This window comes from Abramis brama (assembly GCF_963993115.1).
Source record: "Abramis brama genome assembly, chromosome: 7".
Classification (NCBI taxonomy): Eukaryota; Metazoa; Chordata; class Actinopteri; order Cypriniformes; family Leuciscidae; genus Abramis; species Abramis brama.
Genome location: NC_139969.1, coordinates 6,748,588 through 6,768,147, shown reverse-complemented (window position 1 = coordinate 6,768,147; position 19,560 = coordinate 6,748,588). Strand labels below are relative to the sequence as shown.

The window sequence follows — 19,560 nt, the reverse complement described above, 5'->3', positions numbered from 1 at the left end:
ATGCAATAAATTCATGACACTTTTCAAAATGCAGTTAATCCATTGAATCAATATAAAAGTTATTTTTTATCATATTGAAACTGTTGAAATCAGCCATCGCTAATATCTCCTGAACTTTTTTGACGGCGATCAGCTGCTCACAAAAACTGATTTTGCACAGGCACTTTGCACTGCTCTCTGAATCAACGCGCTTATTCATTTGTGGATGTAAACTGAATCTGTAAGTCAGCTATGCTGTTTACTTCTGAATATTATATTTCATTCTGGTGCGCTTAAGGTTATCGCTGCTGTGTAATAGTAGCCTATGTTATTCACCAACTAAACATAAGTTATCCTATTCAATGCGTTCACAGTCTCTTTCACGGGCATCATTTGTAGTAGCCTATTCACAAACTGTTTGCTCAAGCGTTTTCTCGGAGAGTTCACTGTGTGCTTTCTACCATGCACAAATAAAAATGTCACAGAACTTTTGCTGTGTAATTGTAACAATGTGCACTCAAACACCAAACCAACAATTACTAAAAACACACTTAAAAACTGATTTTGCACGGGCATTTTGCGTGTCTGTCTGTCTGTCTGTCTGTTAACCACATATCTCTCGAACCGTTAGTCCGATGGATTTCAAACTCGACAGGTGTCTTGCCACGGGCACGAGTAAGTGCAGTGCCGAGTTTGACGTTGTTTGGATGAGAAATGCTAAAGATATCGTTAAATATATCATTTTTAAAAGGTTGTGGTTTAAAAATAAACATTCTGACACAAACACTCAGTCAGCTACACTGTTTACTTCTGAATATTATAGTTTGGTTCCAGAACGTGATAAATCCATTTTGATTAATTTGAGTAAAAATGTGTTTTCTTTACCAAGAAAGTGGCAAGATGAAAACGACTATTTTCTGTTTCAAACTTTCACATAGCATCTTTAGGTTATAATAACATAAAAAATTCAAATCCAGATTTTGATTTTCAAAGATCTATTATAAAAACGGATTTTTCCCCAAAAATGCAATAAATTCATGACACTTTTTTTTCAAAATGCTATCATATTGAAACTGTTGAAATCAGCCATCACTAAGAAATATCTCCTGAACTTTTTTGACGGTGATCAGCTCACAAAAACTGATTTTGCACGGGCACTTTGCACTTCTCCTTCTGGTGCGCTTAAAGTTATCGCTACTGTGTAATAGTAGCCTATGCTATTCACCAACTAAACATATCCTATTCAATGTGTTCACAGTCTCTTTCACGAGCATCATTTGTTGTAGCCTATTCACAAACTGTTTGCTCAAGCATAGCGTTTTCTCAGAGTTCACTGTGTGCTTTCTACCATGCACAAATAAAAATGTCACTGAACTTTTGCTGTGTAAATAACGTTGTTTGGATGAGAAATGCTAAAGATATCGTTAAATATATCATTTTTAAAAGGTTTTGGTTTAAAAATAAACATTCTGACATAATGGGTTGTGGTTTAAAAATAAACAATAAACACACTCTCTGGATGTTAACTGAATCTGTAAGTCACACTGTTTACTTCTTAATAATGTTTACTTCTTTATTACTGTGTCATGCGCGCTGAAGTTAGCCTGTGACTATGTGATGTTTAATATGTTAAATAGTAGTAATAGTAGTAATAGTAGTAGCAGGGCCGTTTCTAGGCATAGGCAAACTAGGCGGTCGCCTAGGGCGCAAAGTCGCAAACAGCTGGGGGGCGCCATTGAGAGCCCCCACCACACCAAGAGATTTTTTTCTCGCCCAAGCGAGTGGAAGAAAAATCCTTATTTTTTTACATTTCCGATAATGGAGCGTGTAACTGATTGCTAATTTGCTTGAATATAAGGTCTGTACCGATTTATATGTTTAGTTATTTTGAAGGACTTTTATTATGATACGGCCTTAACGTGCACCAACACGTGTATAAAGCACGCTGTGTTTCCGCCTTGTGCAGTGCGCACACTTTCGTGAAGGATGCAGCTTAATGCATGACGGTTTTCTTCCCCCCCATGAAGTTTTGTGCATCCCATTTGAGGGTTATAAGGTAAACGAAGTGTAATGTTTATCATTTTTGTAACTGTATCGTTTTATTGTGATGTTGGTTAATGTGTTGGAGTGACAGTGTTTGTTTGTTTTATTGTTTTTGTTTTGCTGTAGCTCTTACGGTGTCTACATGAGTGTCACGAATAAAACGCTAATGGAAACATCAGTTTAAGGAGTAATTTGACCATCATTCAAGTGGGGTAGCTACAGTAAGAGCTTGGCCATTCGTCGTTCGACTCTGCTGCGTTAATGACTGGTGTCCATGCCGACGGGTCTTTAAGAAGTGGATGTTCACGGGCAGCAGGTCGATTTCCGATGGTCAAATGTGGTTCGTTTATGGATAACTACGGCTGAAATCAAGGATTAAACGATATACTACGGATTGCGAAAGACTGTGTTCTTCTTCAGGTGACATTTATCCCTCCACGCACTTCTACAGCAGTAAAAGGATATTAAGGTGAAACATTTAACCAACTATAGACATTTTCTTCAAGTTTAATACAAGGGTTGAAATGTTTAAAGCCTTTTGAAAGACCAAATCCTTTGTTGTGTTTGAAGAAGGGATATTTATACGAGTTTTAAAGGAAATATCTGTCTTTAAAAAGGGTTATTTAAAACACTTGATATTAATGTTTGAGGCTACATGATTACTGTTTTGTAATTTAAATGACTTTTTAACTGTGCTGGACATCTTATATTATTGTGTGTGTTAATCTGGTAATTTTAAAATGACTGAGTCAAATAATTGTGTTGATATTGTTGAATGTGAAGGGCTGATTAATAGTCTCCAACATGATATTGAAACCCTTAATCATGAATATCAAACATCAACAGAGAGTTTAAAGAGACAACAGATAATAGAGACAATTGAGACTAAAGAACAAACTTTGAGTGAACTTAAAAGTAAACTTCAAGAAGATTTAGCAGAATCTCAAGGTCCTCGACGTTCTGTTCGTCCACGAAATCCTACAGAAAAAATGCTTGCATTTCAAAAAGATGAAATTCAGAAGAGAGAAAGAAAGCTTATTTCCATGTACGAACAATGGAAAATGTCTGCACGTAAGGCTAGAAATCAACTCAAGTCTGATATTACTGAGAGCCAGCTAGCAACTCTAATTGACACCTTGGAAGAGGAAAAGGAGAAAGTTATGCATATCTATGTTGAAGTTAGAAATTATGTCACGCCATCTACTGAACTGAGACGTCGTATTGATGCTTGTGAGGCTGTGACAACAGAAATAATAAAAGTTGCTTATGAAAGAATATCAGGCATTGATGAATTTGATGTAGAACAAGTAAAACATCGCTTGAAGGATTTGCTTGAATCTAGCCATGCTCGTTCTATCTATGGCTCTACTGTTTCTCGAATTAGCCATAAGTCTAGTGCTCGGTCAAGTCATCGTTCTGCATCTTCATGTGTAGCATCAAAACATGCCGAAGCAGCTGCAGAATTGGCGGCAAAGGAAGTGGAGTACAAAATGCTGATGGAGGAAAATAAACGGAAGGAGAAAATTCACGAGTTGCAAGAGAGACAAGAAAGAGACCTAGATGCTCAAAAACGTGAACTAGAGCAGTTACAGGCGGAAAAGGATTTAAAAGTAGCACAGGCAAGGTTCGAGGTCTATAATCGGATAGCAGTGCAGGAAGTTGATAATCCTTCAATAAACCGGGTTATCAGAGAACAACATTGCCTGCCTCCAAGCTTTTCTAGCCAACCTGCTAATGACATATCTCCATCTCAAAATGAACTGCCTTTTCTTGTTCAAGCCCTACAAGACAGCATAAATTTGAACAGATTGCCAGCTCCAGAGCCCTTTGTGTTTAATGGTGATCCCATTCAGTATGTTGAGTGGAAGGCTTCCTTTATGTCATTGATTGATCGAAAGAGTATATCTGCTGCTGACAAACTTTATTATCTAAAAAGGTATGTGGGTGGATCGGCACGCAAAATCTTGGATGGTACCTTCTACAGGAGTGACGACGAAGCTTATAAGGATGCCTGGAGCAAATTAGATCAAAGGTATGGTCAATCATTTGTTATTCAACGTGCTTTTCGCCAGAAGCTTGCAAATTGGCCAAAAATTCAATCAAAGGATGCTATTGGACTTAGAGAATTTTCGGATTTTCTTAACGCCTGTCAAGATGCCATACCTCATGTTGCAAGTTTACAAATCTTAAATGACTGTGACGAAAACCAAAAGTTAGTTCAAAAACTACCTGAATGGGCTGCTTCGCGTTGGAATCGACAAGTTACACAAACCTTGAGAGACAATAAGGATTTTCCTGACTTTAAGACCTTTGCAGCATTTGTTTCGTTAGAAGCAGAGATTGGTTGTAATCCAGTCACATCATCTTACGCTCTCAGCTTAACATCTGTTAACAAACAAACTTTCAGAGAGTCCAAAGGAAATAAGGCTAATGTCTTAAATACTCAGACTGATTTGGGACTTAACAGACCAAAGATCATCAAGAAAAATGTCAAACCTCCCTGCGTGTTTTGTCAAGATCCTCAACATCAGCTCTATGATTGTTCCAAATTGATGACCAAGACACTAGCAGAACGACGGACATATGTGAAGGAAAACAATCTTTGTTATGGATGTTTGAAAACTGGCCATAGTGTAAGAGACTGTCGTCATCGCCACTCCTGTAACTCATGTAAAGGGAAACATCCTACTTGCCTTCATGATGATAACTTCACCAAAAGAGAAAGGCTAGTTCCATTAACTGCATCTGCTCCAAGGTTAGAAGATGAGTCGACAGCCGTTCTGTCTCTGAGTGTGGCCGGAAAGGGATCATCTTATACATCGATGGTTGTGCCAGTATGGTTATCATCAAGCAACAATGTGAGTACAGAAAAACTTGTTTATGCCTTGCTCGATTCACAGAGTGATACAACCTTTATCGACCAAGAAGTGAGCAATGTCTTGCAGGCAGATAAATTTCCTGTCAAGTTAAAACTGACCACTATGACTGGAAAGGACACCATAGTGAAGAGTGAAAGGATTTCAGGACTTCGTGTAAGGGGTTATAGTTCTGCTACTTATATTGAACTCCCCCCTGTTTATACTAAAGATTGTATTCCAGTCAACCATGCACATATACCTACGTGTGAAACAGCCAAACTTTGGAATCATCTTTCTGCAATTGCTGAGGAGATACCCTCTTTAAAGGACTGTGAAGCTGGTCTTTTGATTGGCTATAATTGTGCTAGAGCGCTGGCACCAAGACAAGCGATTTTAGGAGAGAATGATGAACCTTATGCTGTCAAAACTGATTTGGGTTGGAGCATTGTTGGACCTTCATTACCCAGGCTTGACTCTTCAGGTATCACTAGTCTTTGTCATAGACTTTCTGTTAAGGAAATTCCTTCATTGACTCCAGCAGATGCTATACGCATTTTAGAATCTGATTTTAAAGATGCTAATGATGATGAAAAAACTCTTTCTCAAGATGACATCATCTTTTTGAACAAATTAAGTGATGGTATAAAGAAAAATAGCTCTGGACACTATGAAATGCCTCTACCCTTTAAAGAGAGACCTAATTTGCCAGACAACAGACAACTTGCTCTTGTGAGACTTAACCATCTAAAGAGAAAATTGTTAAAGGACCAAAGGTACAAAGAGCATTATGTGAAATTTATGGAGGAGGTCATTGACAGAGGAGAGGCAGAGGAAGTTAAAGATGGAGGGAGTCAAGGTGAAAAATGGTATGTTCCTCATCACGGTGTTTATCACCCGAAGAAACCAGACAAGCTGAGAGTTGTTTTTGATTGTTCTGCGAGGTATGATGGAATAAGTTTAAATGATCATCTTTTACAAGGACCTGACTTGATGAACAATTTGACCGGTGTTCTTCTCAGATTTCGCCAGCACCCTGTTGCTTTAATATGTGATATTGAGAAAATGTTTCATCAGTTCCATGTGCCTGAAGCAGACAGAGACTTTCTGCGTTTCTTGTGGTGGAGAAATGGAGATTTAAAAGAACAACCTCGAGAGTACAGAATGACAGTTCATCTCTTTGGAGCGTCTTCATCTCCAGGATGTGTGAACTATGGATTGAAGCATTTGGCTGAAGGTAACAAAGATCAGTACCCTTTGGGATTTCAGTTTGTAATGAATGATTTCTATGTAGATGATGGTGTTACAAGTGTACAAACAACAGAGGATGCAATTCAACTTGCTCAAGAAGCCCGAGACCTTTGTGCCATTGGTGGCCTTAGACTTCACAAATTTGTGTCCAATTATAATGCTGTGCTGGAAAGTATTCCTCCCTCAGAACGAGCAATCAATGTAAAGGAACCTGATCTCTCATTTGATTCCTTGACAGAGCGAACATTGGGGATTCAGTGGAACATTGAACGTGATTGTTTCAAGTTTGATATTTCTCTCAAGGAACAGCCAGCAACTCGACGTGGAATCTTATCTACGATTGCATCATTGTATGACCCATTAGGGTTCTTAGCTCCATTCATTTTTCATGGAAAGAAAATACTTCAGGAAGTATGCAGACATGGTACAGGTTGGGATGACACACTGAAAAATGAGTTGCAGCCAAGTTGGGAGTGCTGGAGAAGAGATTTGGGCAACTTGAAGAAAGTGAATATTCCCCGCACATATGCTCCTCCTGGGTTTGGAAAGGTAACAGAAGTAGAGCTGCATCATTTTTCAGATGCTAGTACTAGTGGCTATGGACAGTGCTCATATCTGAGGTTGAAGAATGAAAGTAAAGATGTCCATGTTGCTCTAGCCATGGGGAAGTCTCGTGTATCTCCTTTAAAGATTACAACTATTCCAAGGTTGGAGTTGACTGCTGCAGTCGTTTCAGTAAATGTTAGTAAAATCCTTAAGCAAGAACTTCGGTATCCTGACATCACAGAGTTTTTCTGGACTGACTCCAAGGTTGTTCTGGGATATATCAATAATGAGGCCAGACGATTTCATACATTTGTTGCTAACAGAGTACAAAGGATTCATTTAAGTACAGTTCCGCAGCAATGGCGGTATGTTCCAACAAGGGACAATCCTGCAGATCATGTCTCAAGAGGTCTCACTGTTGATGAAATGATTTCATCTGACTGGTTCACAGGGCCGAGGTTTTTATGGAATAAGGATATGGTTCTTCCCGCCAACGAGATTTCAGAATTACAACTAGGTGACTCTGAAGTCAGATGTTCTCAAACGCTTAACACAAAAGCAGTGGAACAGGAAACTATTGTAATTCGCCTGTCAAAGTTCTCGTCTTGGTCTCAGGTAATACGAGCAATTGCACGTATTCAACGATGGATTCGCAAGGATAAGTCAAACAGACTTTCTACAGTTGAGGAAAGAGAAAAGGCTGAGTGCCTCATAATCAAACTTCTGCAAAAACATGTGTTTGAAATTGAATTGAAAACATTAAGTAAAGGTATCCAATTGTCATCTCACAATGAATTGTGCAACCTTGATCCATTTCTTGATAGTGATGGTGTGCTTAAGGTGGGAGGAAGACTTCGCAATTCTTCTATTTGTAGTCTACTCAAACATCCTACAATTATCCCCAAAGACCATCACATTACAAAATTGATCATAGCTGACTGCCATGAAAGAGTTAAACATCAAGGCAAAGGATTTACCATCAATGAGATTCGTTCAAGGGGGTTTTGGATTCCAGGCATCAATCGTGTTGTAGCATCTCATGTGCGTAATTGTGTTACCTGTAGAAAACACAGGCGTCCAACAGAAGAGCAAAAGATGGCTGACTTGCCTTCAGAGAGAGTGAATCCTTCTCCACCATTCACTTACTGTGGTATGGATTGTTTTGGTCCATTTTCTGTGAAACTAGGACGAAAGGTGCACAAAAGATATGGATTGATCTTTACTTGTCTGTCTTCTCGTGCAAACAACCATAGATTCGGATGGACTTGTGAGGAGAGTTAGGGTTCATCTTGGTGACAAAGATCTTGGAAAGAAGGGAAAACGTCTAGGGAAGCTTTCTGTAATTGAACGTCCTGTTCAGAAATTGGTTTTACTGTTGGAGACTTGTTAAAGTTTTTTTTTTTGTTATTATTACTATTATTATTATTTTTTTTATTGTTTGAAGTGTCATTGTAATTTTGAAATCATTTGTTTATTATAACTCATGATTTGGTGGGAGTGTAACTGATTGCTAATTTGCTTGAATATAAGGTCTGTACCGATTTATATGTTTAGTTATTTTGAAGGACTTTTATTATGATACGGCCTTAACGTGCACCAACACGTGTATAAAGCACGCTGTGTTTCCGCCTTGTGCAGTGCGCACACTTTCGTGAAGGATGCAGCTTAATGCATGACGGTTTTCTTCCCCCCCATGAAGTTTTGTGCATCCCATTTGAGGGTTATAAGGTAAACGAAGTGTAATGTTTATCATTTTTGTAACTGTATCGTTTTATTGTGATGTTGGTTAATGTGTTGGAGTGACAGTGTTTGTTTGTTTTATTGTTTTTGTTTTGCTGTAGCTCTTACGGTGTCTACATGAGTGTCACGAATAAAACGCTAATGGAAACATCAGTTTAAGGAGTAATTTGACCATCATTCAAGTGGGGTAGCTACAGAGCGTATATTTGCACTGAGTGCCTGTCTTCTTGGCAAAAAGACGCCCATCTCTATATATCTATATATCTGCATAGGTCGTAAGGCGTGAGGTGCTTGAAAGTAGCTTTTGATGCATTCGACCCGAGTTCGAATCCGCCTTTTGCCGAACTCGCTCTTCTTCTCCCTTTTCCCAACAAATGAGATGTAAAATTTATAGCCTAACATAAAGGTCTCTAGCATTATATTTTGTCAACGAACTAAAATCGAAATCGTGATATGGCTTTGTGCCTTTATAAAACAGCACAAGACTTTAAGTAGGCTAGCCTTTATAGGCATTCTGTTTGTGCTGCGTGATTTAGAGAAAAGTGCGCACTTTGCTCACGCGATCAGCATGGTGATCTGGTGTTTTCTCCAAAATAAAAGCTCAAGGGTTTATTTCTTGCAAGTGAAGAAATTAGGACCTAAGTATTGTAATTTTCCTATACTACTGTAGTGTAATGTAAAATATACTTTTGAAATATTCATTTTAATTTATACAGTAGGCTACATATTGGCTATATGGATTTTACGTCATAGGAATACTTATATAAATCATAAACACCAGTGATAATGTAATGTAGACTGAGACTCTATATCATAACTAAGATGTTTGAGCCCTCTTTAGTGTCCAGGTACAAGTCAATGGTTTTTCTTTGTTCAATGTGCACAGTTCATGGGTTGAAGCTCTTAATTTTTAGCTCTCAAAGTGCACCAGATTGATGCATTAATTTAACCTTAAAATGTAAAAAAATTTCATGCCCCCGAAACCCCCTAGAGGGACAGAGGTCCACCCAACATAGTTTCACAAAATCCTATGGGAGAGAACGATCATTTATTAACTTTACTCCAGCATAGTGCAACAAAGTCCCTTTAAGTGAGGGGGGGGGGGATCTTAGGACTCAATAGGAATCTTGCCTAGGGTGCCAAAAAGGCTAGAAACGGCCCTGAGTAGTAGGCTTAAACGAGGTTAACTATCCTCTTACCGATCGAACGGCAAATCTCCATCAGCTCAGCCGATCGAACGGCAAATCTCCATCATCTCAGCTGCGTGGCGTGTCCGTTTTTATTTCGGCTCCCATGTGAGAGTTTGCACACTGCTGCGTGAGACGTCTCAGACGCGACTCGACACAGATGTAGATATAAATGAAATGTAATTAAAAAAAAAAAGATCGATTTTCAAAATATTGCACCTGTCAATACAGAACGAATATTATATTCGTATATATATAATATAATATTCTGTAGACTATTTTGCCGACGTTGTCTTTGCTGCTATAGCCTATATTTATGTTTAACATGAAGTATAGGCCTTCCACAATTCTCTACCCATATGTCGAATATATCACCAATGAGGTTTATCACGTCAGACACGTTTCTGGTGTGCAAAGACAGAAAACGCCACGCTCTGGTGTGCAAAGCCAGTCAGTCGCCGGCCTGGCGTGTCCGTTTTTATTTAGGTTCCCATGTTAACAGGTTAGAGCTTGCACACTGCCTGCATGTCTCGCCGAAAACGCGTGCATGCTAGAAATAGAACCGACGCCTATTTTTCACGCGACATGCAAGCGTATTGGAAGCGTTTCCAGATAAAATAGAAAAGAAAAATATGTTTAGATGTCATTTTGACACGATAAATAATAATAATATATAATATTATAGAATTAATAAATTACATTTTAATTTTTGGAGGTTCTGACAAATGCAGATATAGTTGTAATTTAAAAAAACATATAATAATAATTATCGATATTCAAATATTGCACCTGTCAATACAGAATTAAATATTCTGTAGCCTATTTTGTCAATACTGCCGATGTAGTCTTTGCTGTATCAGTAGGCTATATATTTATGTTTAACATGAATTATAGGCCTCCACAACTCTCTCCCCATGTTTCGACCAAATCCCGAAATAGCCCTCATTGTACGTCACCTAGCAGCAGCAGCATCAGACATGCTTCTGTGCAAAGACATAGAAAACGCCACGCAGACGCCATACTCACGCCACGCAGCCTTATTGTTCATGATCACTCTCTTCCGTCTCTGTGGATGTGCATAAATTATTATAATTCAAATGAACTATTAGTTATGAACAGCAGCCAAATTAATTATACTAGTAATATTTAATTTTCATAATTATGTCACCTCCTCCCTATTTTGATTATGTGGGTCAGCAGTGACAAATAGCTCCAGATATGTGCATTATACCTGTATTATATTTTTTAATATGCTATTCTCTATTTAAAAAGAAAAAGTTTTGAAAGGAGTATTTTTAAATGTAAAACATTTGATTTATTTGAGCATGCTCATTTCAGAAAAATGTGTACAATGGGCCTATAGTGAATTCACCAGCTGTACTCAGAAACTCTTTCTCTCTCTCCTCAGGGTTCAGTGCTGAGATCTCTGAGTTTGTGAAGACGGGAGATTCTGTTCATCTGGATATACAGACACAAGATCTACCAGAGTTTTATATTTTATCCTGGACAAATGATAAATCAGAGAATATAATTATTTATATAAGTGGAACTAAAGAAGTAAAACCTCATAATTCCTACAAGGACAGAGTGGATTTCAATGATGAAACCTTCTCTCTCACACTGAAGAACATGCAGAAGACAGACACTGGACTCTATACAGCAAAGGCAAGAGGACAATCTGAGAACAATATTGTTGCATACAGAGTATCTGTTATAGGTGAGTGTAATTTTGCTTGCTGTTTTCAGATCATAAGACTCATTTATGTTCAGTCTTTTATTCTTTTGACTTGTACAATACAAGTAGTGAAATTAAATGCAAAAAAATAAATATTGTTTTATGTTTTATAAAAAAATGTTTTTATTCATAATTTATCTGCCAACATTTCAGTCCGTATATTCTGTAAACAGCTATAGGAATTTTACAGCTTACAATAGAGTGATCTATGATATTGTTAAAAAATAAATGTGTGTTTCAGACGCTGTTGATGCTCCTGTTCTGACTGTAAACTCACACTGGTTCACCGGTAACTTCTGTACTGTGAACTTCACATGCAGAGCTCATGACCTCATGATAAACTCTAGCTATCAGAACAACAGATGCTCTCCACAGGAAGTGACATCACAAATCAACACTCTCATCCTGAACTGCAGTGAGGAATCCATCATCTGTAACCATAGCAACACTGTCAGCTGGAAAAAAGACAGAATAAACATCAAACAGCTCTGTGTCAAAGGTATCCGGTCAAACACACACACACACACACACACACACACACAGACACACACACACACACACACACACACACACACACACACACACACACACACACACACAGCATTTATATTTAGTATCATAACTGCTTAACTGACAACTACAGTTCTTAATTATATGTTTCTCTTTTTCCAGAGAAGGACGATACTGAGCCACCGCTCCAGTCTTGGCAATATATTGTGGTGCCAGTGGCAGTGGCAGTGGGGGCAGTGTGTCTTTTGGCAATTGTAATTATAGTCCTTCTCTACCAGAAGCGTAAAAAAGGTATGCCAATATATCCTCATACACATTTTTAATGGAAACATTCATCAATTTGATCAAGTACTTTTGTACTAAAATAAGTCATTGAAAATTGAGTTAAAAATAGGTTTACACCATTTTTTTTCTCTTTTGGTCAATTTTAATAATGCAGAATACTGTTTTCTCCTACCTTTAATTCAGTAAAGACTCTCGTATCATCGTTTAAATATCATAAGTTAGCGACCAACTAAAAAAAAATCTGTTCATCTTAAACTATTCTGCTTTTTCCCCGTTAAATTAATATTCACCTCAAGACAATGCAACCTTTTCAGGTTTAAATATGACAATATTTTGCACATACAGAAATGTATTTGTTCTTTGCTGGTGCCAAAAAAGAAGGAAAGGAAAACAACAAATTCAAGAATATTCAAAATATTTAGCAAAATATTAAATGCAATACAAAGGGTTACTATAAAGACTAATGCAATTATTATCTTTATTTATAACTGAAATGATTTACACTACACCTGTTGTTTATACCGTGCACTCGGTGTAAGAAACCTTTCCTGTAAAAAAAAAAAAAACTTTTCTATCCAGTCAGATGCAGAAGGTCCACAAATTAGAAGACACACTGATTAGAGCAGTTTGACAGTTTGAGAAATTAATACATTCCCTTTTATTTTGATGTTGATATATTATTATACATTCTAAACCTCATAGGTGCCCAAGTGGCTGATAATACAGTCTATGCTCAAGTTGAGGTAAGATTCACATTACTATTCATTATTTTGTTTGCAGACTTTATGGATATGTTGTCATGCTGTTATTTTTATTCAAGTTATGTTTTCTATCCATGTTATCAACATGAATAATTGGTTTCATATTTCCTTGTTATTTTTGATGTCAAATTTGTCTAACAAACGTATTACTATGCAGTATAATCTAAACAAGATGCATAACCACATTATTTAACCCATTAAAACATTATTTACCTGAAGGCAATGTTTGACTTTGCAAAGTAGAAAGTGTTTAGACACATTTTGGTTATAAATAATAACTATTATTGCTGCTTACTTTATAATTGCACCTTCTCAAGAAACCATTGATATGCCCAAATCCTGAATTAATCCTCCTGCAACTAAAATCAATTATTTAGGGCTGAACGATTAATCGCACTTTCCATGTAATCGCACTTAAATCGAGATGGCTTATCGAGATTTTAAAATCGCAAAGGCTGCGATTATTTTTTATGCGCAGCTTGTCATTGATTTACGGCTCTGTAAACGCTGCTCCATCTGAAAGCACTGTGAGTTTGAGTCACTTATAACGTGCATTTGAAAAAGCAACACTCGTCAAACATCCTTCCAAAACATGAGAAGCATTTATGAAACTCTTGTCCAACAACAGACAACATCTAATAACATGCATTTACTCCAAACTCACTTCATAACGACAGTTGAGCATCCTTCTGTGAGATGATGTGCCTTCTTACACAGAATAAGGCAGTCGTGTATTTATAAGTCATGTTTAATCAAAGCGTTTCAATCTTCTGTTTATTCAGCTACAGCGATAGGGATTTCCTGGAATGATGCGCATTATTGTACTTTCCATTCATCATTTTATCATTATCATGTGACCCACCAGCATCAGTTGCGTCGCTTTACTGCCATTCACATATCTTCTCCCGTGGCCTCATGGGATAGTAAAGTCAGCATTGTGTGCGCACTTCAGAATCTCGCCAGAAGTATTAAGTCATCATACTTTTTATCTACTCTTTTATGAGTTCGGACATCTACTCATCACATACTGTTTTTCGCCCCCTATATATTGAGAAGAATGACCATTCGCTTCTCTTGTCCTGCCTCCTTGTTTCCTTTTGCCACGTCCACTCGTTTAGTCCTTTTCTGAATTCGGAACAGCATACTACACTTATTGCTGCCATAGAAAAATATGGTAAGAATAGTAAGAGTAGCTTGTATACAGTTCCGAATTCCGAATCTGTCTAGTCTTCGTTTGACTAATTGTGCTCGCCTGTTCCTCATGTGCTTTTCACCCTATATATATTGTGCTTCCTTTCCTCAAATGTCCTCTGGATTTTTCTGAGCTTTTCACTTTTTTAGTCCTTGCTAAAATCTCTGTCTTAGTCTTGTTGTGTCTCCATATTGTTTCAGCTAACTGCCTTATTCAGTGGAGTCCAACCAGAGACTTGCTTCTCAGCTGGTGTTGCTCTCATTTCAAGCTGCCTATCACAGAGTGGCAAGCCTAAGCCAGTGTCCATGAACTCCATATACACGTACTATTAGTTTTTGATAGAACATTATAAATAAAGTTTTTGTTTGAAAATTTCAGACTCAAGAAATGCAGAAAACCAACAATGACAATGGTCATGTATATGATGTTCCAGAACGGGTGAGAATAATCTAAAAAGTTAACAGGCTAAGATTATGAAAAATGCTTCTATTAAATACTTATTTTGTAAACTGTAGGATAGTGAATGTTTGATTATATTGTCTGTCTTTATTTTAGTAATTTTTCATCTAAGCATGATTATTAAGGGGACATTTTTTATATGTAATTCATAAGGTTCAAGATCAGACACAGGAGGAAATGGGAGATAATCGACCCAACACAACCTACTGCACAGTAGGACAACACCAAAAACCTGCAGTCCCCGTCGAAACAGACCATACAATTTATGCAGCGGTGTGCAAACCGCCAACCACAAAACCACCCACCATTTTATCTAAAGACGCATAACATGGAACTGTGTTTGTCACATGGGGAAGTTTCACAAGGGCTGATCTCAAAATGGCATCCTACTCTTACTATCTCTGTCATATCGGCATATGGTAGAAATAATAAGAACAGTATTCTAGTATGCTATTCTGAAATTATCAGAATCAAAATCAGTATAAAACTGCAGCTAGATATAATATTGGCCTCACTTGCATGTTATATTTAATAATTAATCATTTAAACGGGTATAAAGACAGACAAGTTAATGCAGTACAAATGCAAATCCAATATTACTTACCTACAGTGATTAGCATAAGTGAACACACCCATGCTAAAGTTGACTAAAAAGAAGAATAAAAAAATTATCTTTTGGAAATTGATTTTAATGCCTTAATTAAAAAAATGAGGAAAACTCCAACATTTAAAGACACCAGTTTTCTTTGTGAATGAATAATGTATCTTAAATAAATAAATGTTATTTCTTAAAATACAGGGTGCGTAAGTCAGGACACCCCTATGTTAAATTGCCCCACATCATCACAAACCCTTCACCATACGATTGGCATGGTTTTATTTCAGTTAGCCTAATAGCTGGTTTGATTTGGAAAGTACCCCATGCCAATCTCTAGGTATGGTGAAGGCTATGTGATGATGTGGGGCTATTTTAATTCCAAAGGCCAAGGGAACTTTATCAGGATGCATAGTATCCTGGATCCATGAAATAACTGGCCGTTAAAAATAAAAATCTGCCTGCCTCTATTGGTGTCCTCAAAGGTTGGAGTTTTCCTCGTTTTTTTAATTAAGGCATTAAGATCAATTTCTAAAAGATGATTTTTTTTATTAATCTTTTTAGTCAACTTTGGCATGGGTGTGTTCACTTATGCCTAGTAGCAAAATCACAAGTCTTCATAGTGCATTTTGACAGATATCCACTAGATGGAGACATCGTATTCCTGGAGCTGCACAGTTTAGCTTCTACCTTAATTAAATACGCCTGATCCAGCAAATCTAGTCCTTTAGGCTTGGTATATGTTAAAGCAGGGTTGGGACTAAAAACTGTTGGACTGTGGCCCTCCAGGGACTGAGTCTGACACCCCTGTTAAACTTATATCTTATTTAAATTTAAATTCTTATTTAAATCAACGTTTGTTGATTCTTGAATTTGATTTTATCTTTATTAACCTCTCAAATCCTAGCTCTCAACACTGGATATGTTGAGAAAATATGCCACAACAACAAAAAAAAAGAAAAGGAAATTCTGATCAGAGTGGCTTGTGTCTGGATCTTTTCTATGATTTTAATTAATTAACTGCCCTGAACAACTTTTTGTTCAAATCACATACTCTCATAGGTACTTATTTTGAATACATTTTATAGTATGAATGTGTGTTTTGTATGAATATAATTTGGATGTTCTACATTCGTCATCAGCGTGAGTTGCTTTCCTTCACTGTCATTCACAAATCCTCTAACTTCAGAATCTCGCCGGAAGTAGAGTAGGTTGTTAGTACGGTGGCCGAGAGGTGCAAAACAAATCACAATTATAAAAACAAAATAACAAATCCAAAAACAAAGCAACAAATTATAAACATAATGGCCAATCAGCGATAAGTATTCCATTCTCAAAATATACCTAGGCTACCTTTTCCGTTTTTGTATGAATTGTCGTTGTGTTTTCTGAATTGCCGTTGTGTTTTCTGAATTGTTATTTTGTTTTTTGAATTATTTTGTCTTCTGAATTGCTTTTTTGTTTTCTAAATTTTAAATGTGTTTTCTAACTTGATATTTTGTTTTTAGACTTGTGATTTGTTTTTCACCTCTCGGCCACCGTACTACTTTTTGTCTACTCTTCCTACTGTGAATTCATTCATAGGCTTACTTCTTTTGTCACATAGCTTACTGATTTTCACCTGGGCTACTATAGGGATAAATGTGGTTGCAGACACAGCCAACAAACCGAGTGAAATTATAATACTGGTAGTGAAGTAGAGTAGCCTATTGGTAGAGTATGGTTAATCAGTCACTTTAATAGCCGAATAGAGGTTTTACGATGGTTAGTTTTAATAAATGGAATTTTATTATGAAATGTTTATATTTTATTTATTTTCACAGTTTTCAATGAATATACATAGGCCTATTTGCATGAATATGGCTTTATTTGAATGTTTTGAAGTAGGGCCAATGTAATAGAGCAGCACTGGTTTCTGAAGTATGCACTCATTATTCCCATAGGGATTTTTTAAAAGTCTTTATTGAAGAGTTACCAGCTACGAGGTGAATAACAACATTACAAACTTTTATTTAAAGCAAAAAACCAAAGTATTTGAAAATCGGACAATTTTCTTTCCAAAAGTTTTCTTTATAAATTCTGCTGTTAAATAAGATCATTTTAAAAATAGTCAAGTCATCACCTTTATTTATATAGCACTTTTTACAATAGGCTACAGATTGTTTCAAAGCAGCTTTACAGTAGCCTAGAAATCTAGACGCACCCTAGCGGCAGCAAAATTTATTTTGTTCCTTTGCAAGGACGTTTTTGCTGTTTTGCCGACTGTATAGGGTAAGAGTATAATCTACCAGTTAGCTCCGCTGGTAGCTAAGCGTATGGGGTTTATTGTTGTGATTGGTCGTAGTGTTATCCAGTTGCATGCAGTGAGATTTACAAATGCATGCTTGGTGCCGCCCCTCGAGCTGGCCGATTTTCATTAGTCGACGCCAGACCGTTAATCTTTTAGATTTAGGTCTGGATTTCCAGGCTAGGTTAGTCTAGCAACTCTCCGTTGACTTTTGAGCTGGAAAAACCAAACTCTAGTCAGGCCAATCAAATCGTGTATAGAGTCGGTGGGCGGGCTTAATATAATGACAAAAGAGTTTTTCTTTGAGAAAAGAACGAAGAACGGCACTTAAGTCATTCTTAAAAAAGGAAGATGTGTTCGTAGTTTTGCCGACCAGATACAGCAAACTTTAATCTATCAACTAGCTCCGCTGGTCGGAAAACGCTCTGATTGGTTGTAGCGCTGTCCTATTGCGTGCAGAAGGAATTTGAAAGACAACCGTTTATCCCGCCCCTCGGATTGAGCCGTGCCAAATGGTGAGTTGCCAGACCTAACATCTTGAGGTCTGTCTTGCCAGGCTAGCTTTACAGTGATAACAAGAAAATAATGCTACAGAGTTTGTTTCTGCTGTTTCTAAGAAGAAAATAGTTATAGTGTCATAGTCCAGCTTAAGTAAGTTCAGTGTTGATTAATTTCTGTAAAAAAGTTATTAATTTAGTTCATTTATTTATAAATACAGCCGCTCTGGAGAAAACTGTGATGTCATAGTCCAGCTCAGTTCAGTTCTCATATAATGGTGGCAATGCAGGCAGATCAATAATATTGTTGAATATTAAATGTCCTCAACTAAGCAAATATGCGAGTCAAGCACTGCCATGTTAGGAGGCTGTTGTTTTTCATTTGATTGGACTTTATTTTCATTAGTTAAACTGTTGGAAACTATTGGAAATAAGAATGGCAATGTTCTGGAGTGAAGATTTTATTTTTGAGGTAAGATAACCTCTATGTTATTTTTCTATTTTTTTTATTATTTGTTTAGATTATATAGCTCATTTAATTTGTGAGCGCTGTTGCGACTACGAGCAGCCTGTCTCAGCTTTTCAGAAATGTTGTTTTACTGTGGTTGTGACAATAAACATTTAAACTAACTGTCTGTGTGATATACTTTAAGTTTTTTATATCTATGGATTTTATAGCCAAGTAAAGTCTTGATTTGAGAGGCTAAATTGATCAAACATGTTTAACTCGCTGTTGACTGCTTGGTCGTAATTTAAAAAAAAATTTGCTCTGAACAATTGTCTAAATTAACTTAATAAAGAAATGAAAAGAAACATACCTACTTTGCCATTGAAAACTGACCTGTTTTAATGGCTGCAACATGAAGGCTGTGTAATGGAAAAAAAACGTCTCCAGTCGGACTCGGGCTGAGAATTGATGAGCTGTCGGGCTAGGGCCTGAGCGTCTCGTGCCAGGGCCGGGATAGGGGCTAGATTTGAAAAGGCGACATTGGCAAGGAACCATAACTCATCAGGTGACAGAATGGAGAAAAAACATTGGGAGAAACCAGGCTCAGTCTGGGGGCAAGTTCTCCTCTGGCCAGCCCAAGTTAAAATAATGTGAACATGACTTCAACAAAAGTTATAAGCCTACCATAGATTAACAACCTAGCTCATAACAGCTCTGTCTTTAAATGTTTATAAGTTATTGTTACAAATCGTTTTTTTGTTTTGTTTTTTTTTGTTTTGTTTTTTTAGCCTATACATGCTTGAACAAAGCACAAGTGAATACAAATAAAGTATTTTCGAATCTAGACTAATCTGATTTATAATTTAAGGCTTAATGCCCCTTTAATACCATGCCCATGTGCAGGTATTAAAATCTATTTTTGATATAATTGTTGAAATAATGTAATTTCTGTATTAGCTACTGTAAATTTAATTTGTAGATAGGCTGAAATTTGCAACATGGTAACAACGTTTTGAGTACACATTATTCATTTTCAATGTGTTAAATGTGGGTTTCAGCTTCTGTCTTGTACTATGTACAGTGCCCTTTGGTCAACTGTTGTTTGTAAATGCGCTCTAGAAATAAACTAAACTTGAAACTTGTCTTTATTAAAAAAAAAAGTTCAATTAATTCAATATCTTCTCAGATTC

General features: G+C 36.9%; 1 protein-coding gene across 3 annotated transcripts in view; it reads left to right on the top strand.

Annotated features, from left to right (window-relative positions):
• Positions 1–16,939, top strand: part of LOC311086747 (CD48 antigen-like) — a 38,563-nt gene extending 21,624 nt beyond the window's left edge. The window contains exons 2-7 of one of the 3 annotated variants that reach the window (XM_084119793.1): positions 11,010–11,318; positions 11,578–11,835; positions 12,009–12,137; positions 12,834–12,874; positions 14,463–14,522; positions 14,697–16,939. In XM_084119793.1, the coding sequence (XP_083975919.1) occupies positions 11,010–11,318; positions 11,578–11,835; positions 12,009–12,137; positions 12,834–12,874; positions 14,463–14,522; positions 14,697–14,870 (971 nt within the window). In that variant the 3' untranslated portion in view covers positions 14,871–16,939. The other 2 variants (XM_084119794.1, XM_084119792.1) reach the window with 2 other exon arrangements.
• Positions 16,940–19,560: the final 2,621 nt, after the last annotated feature.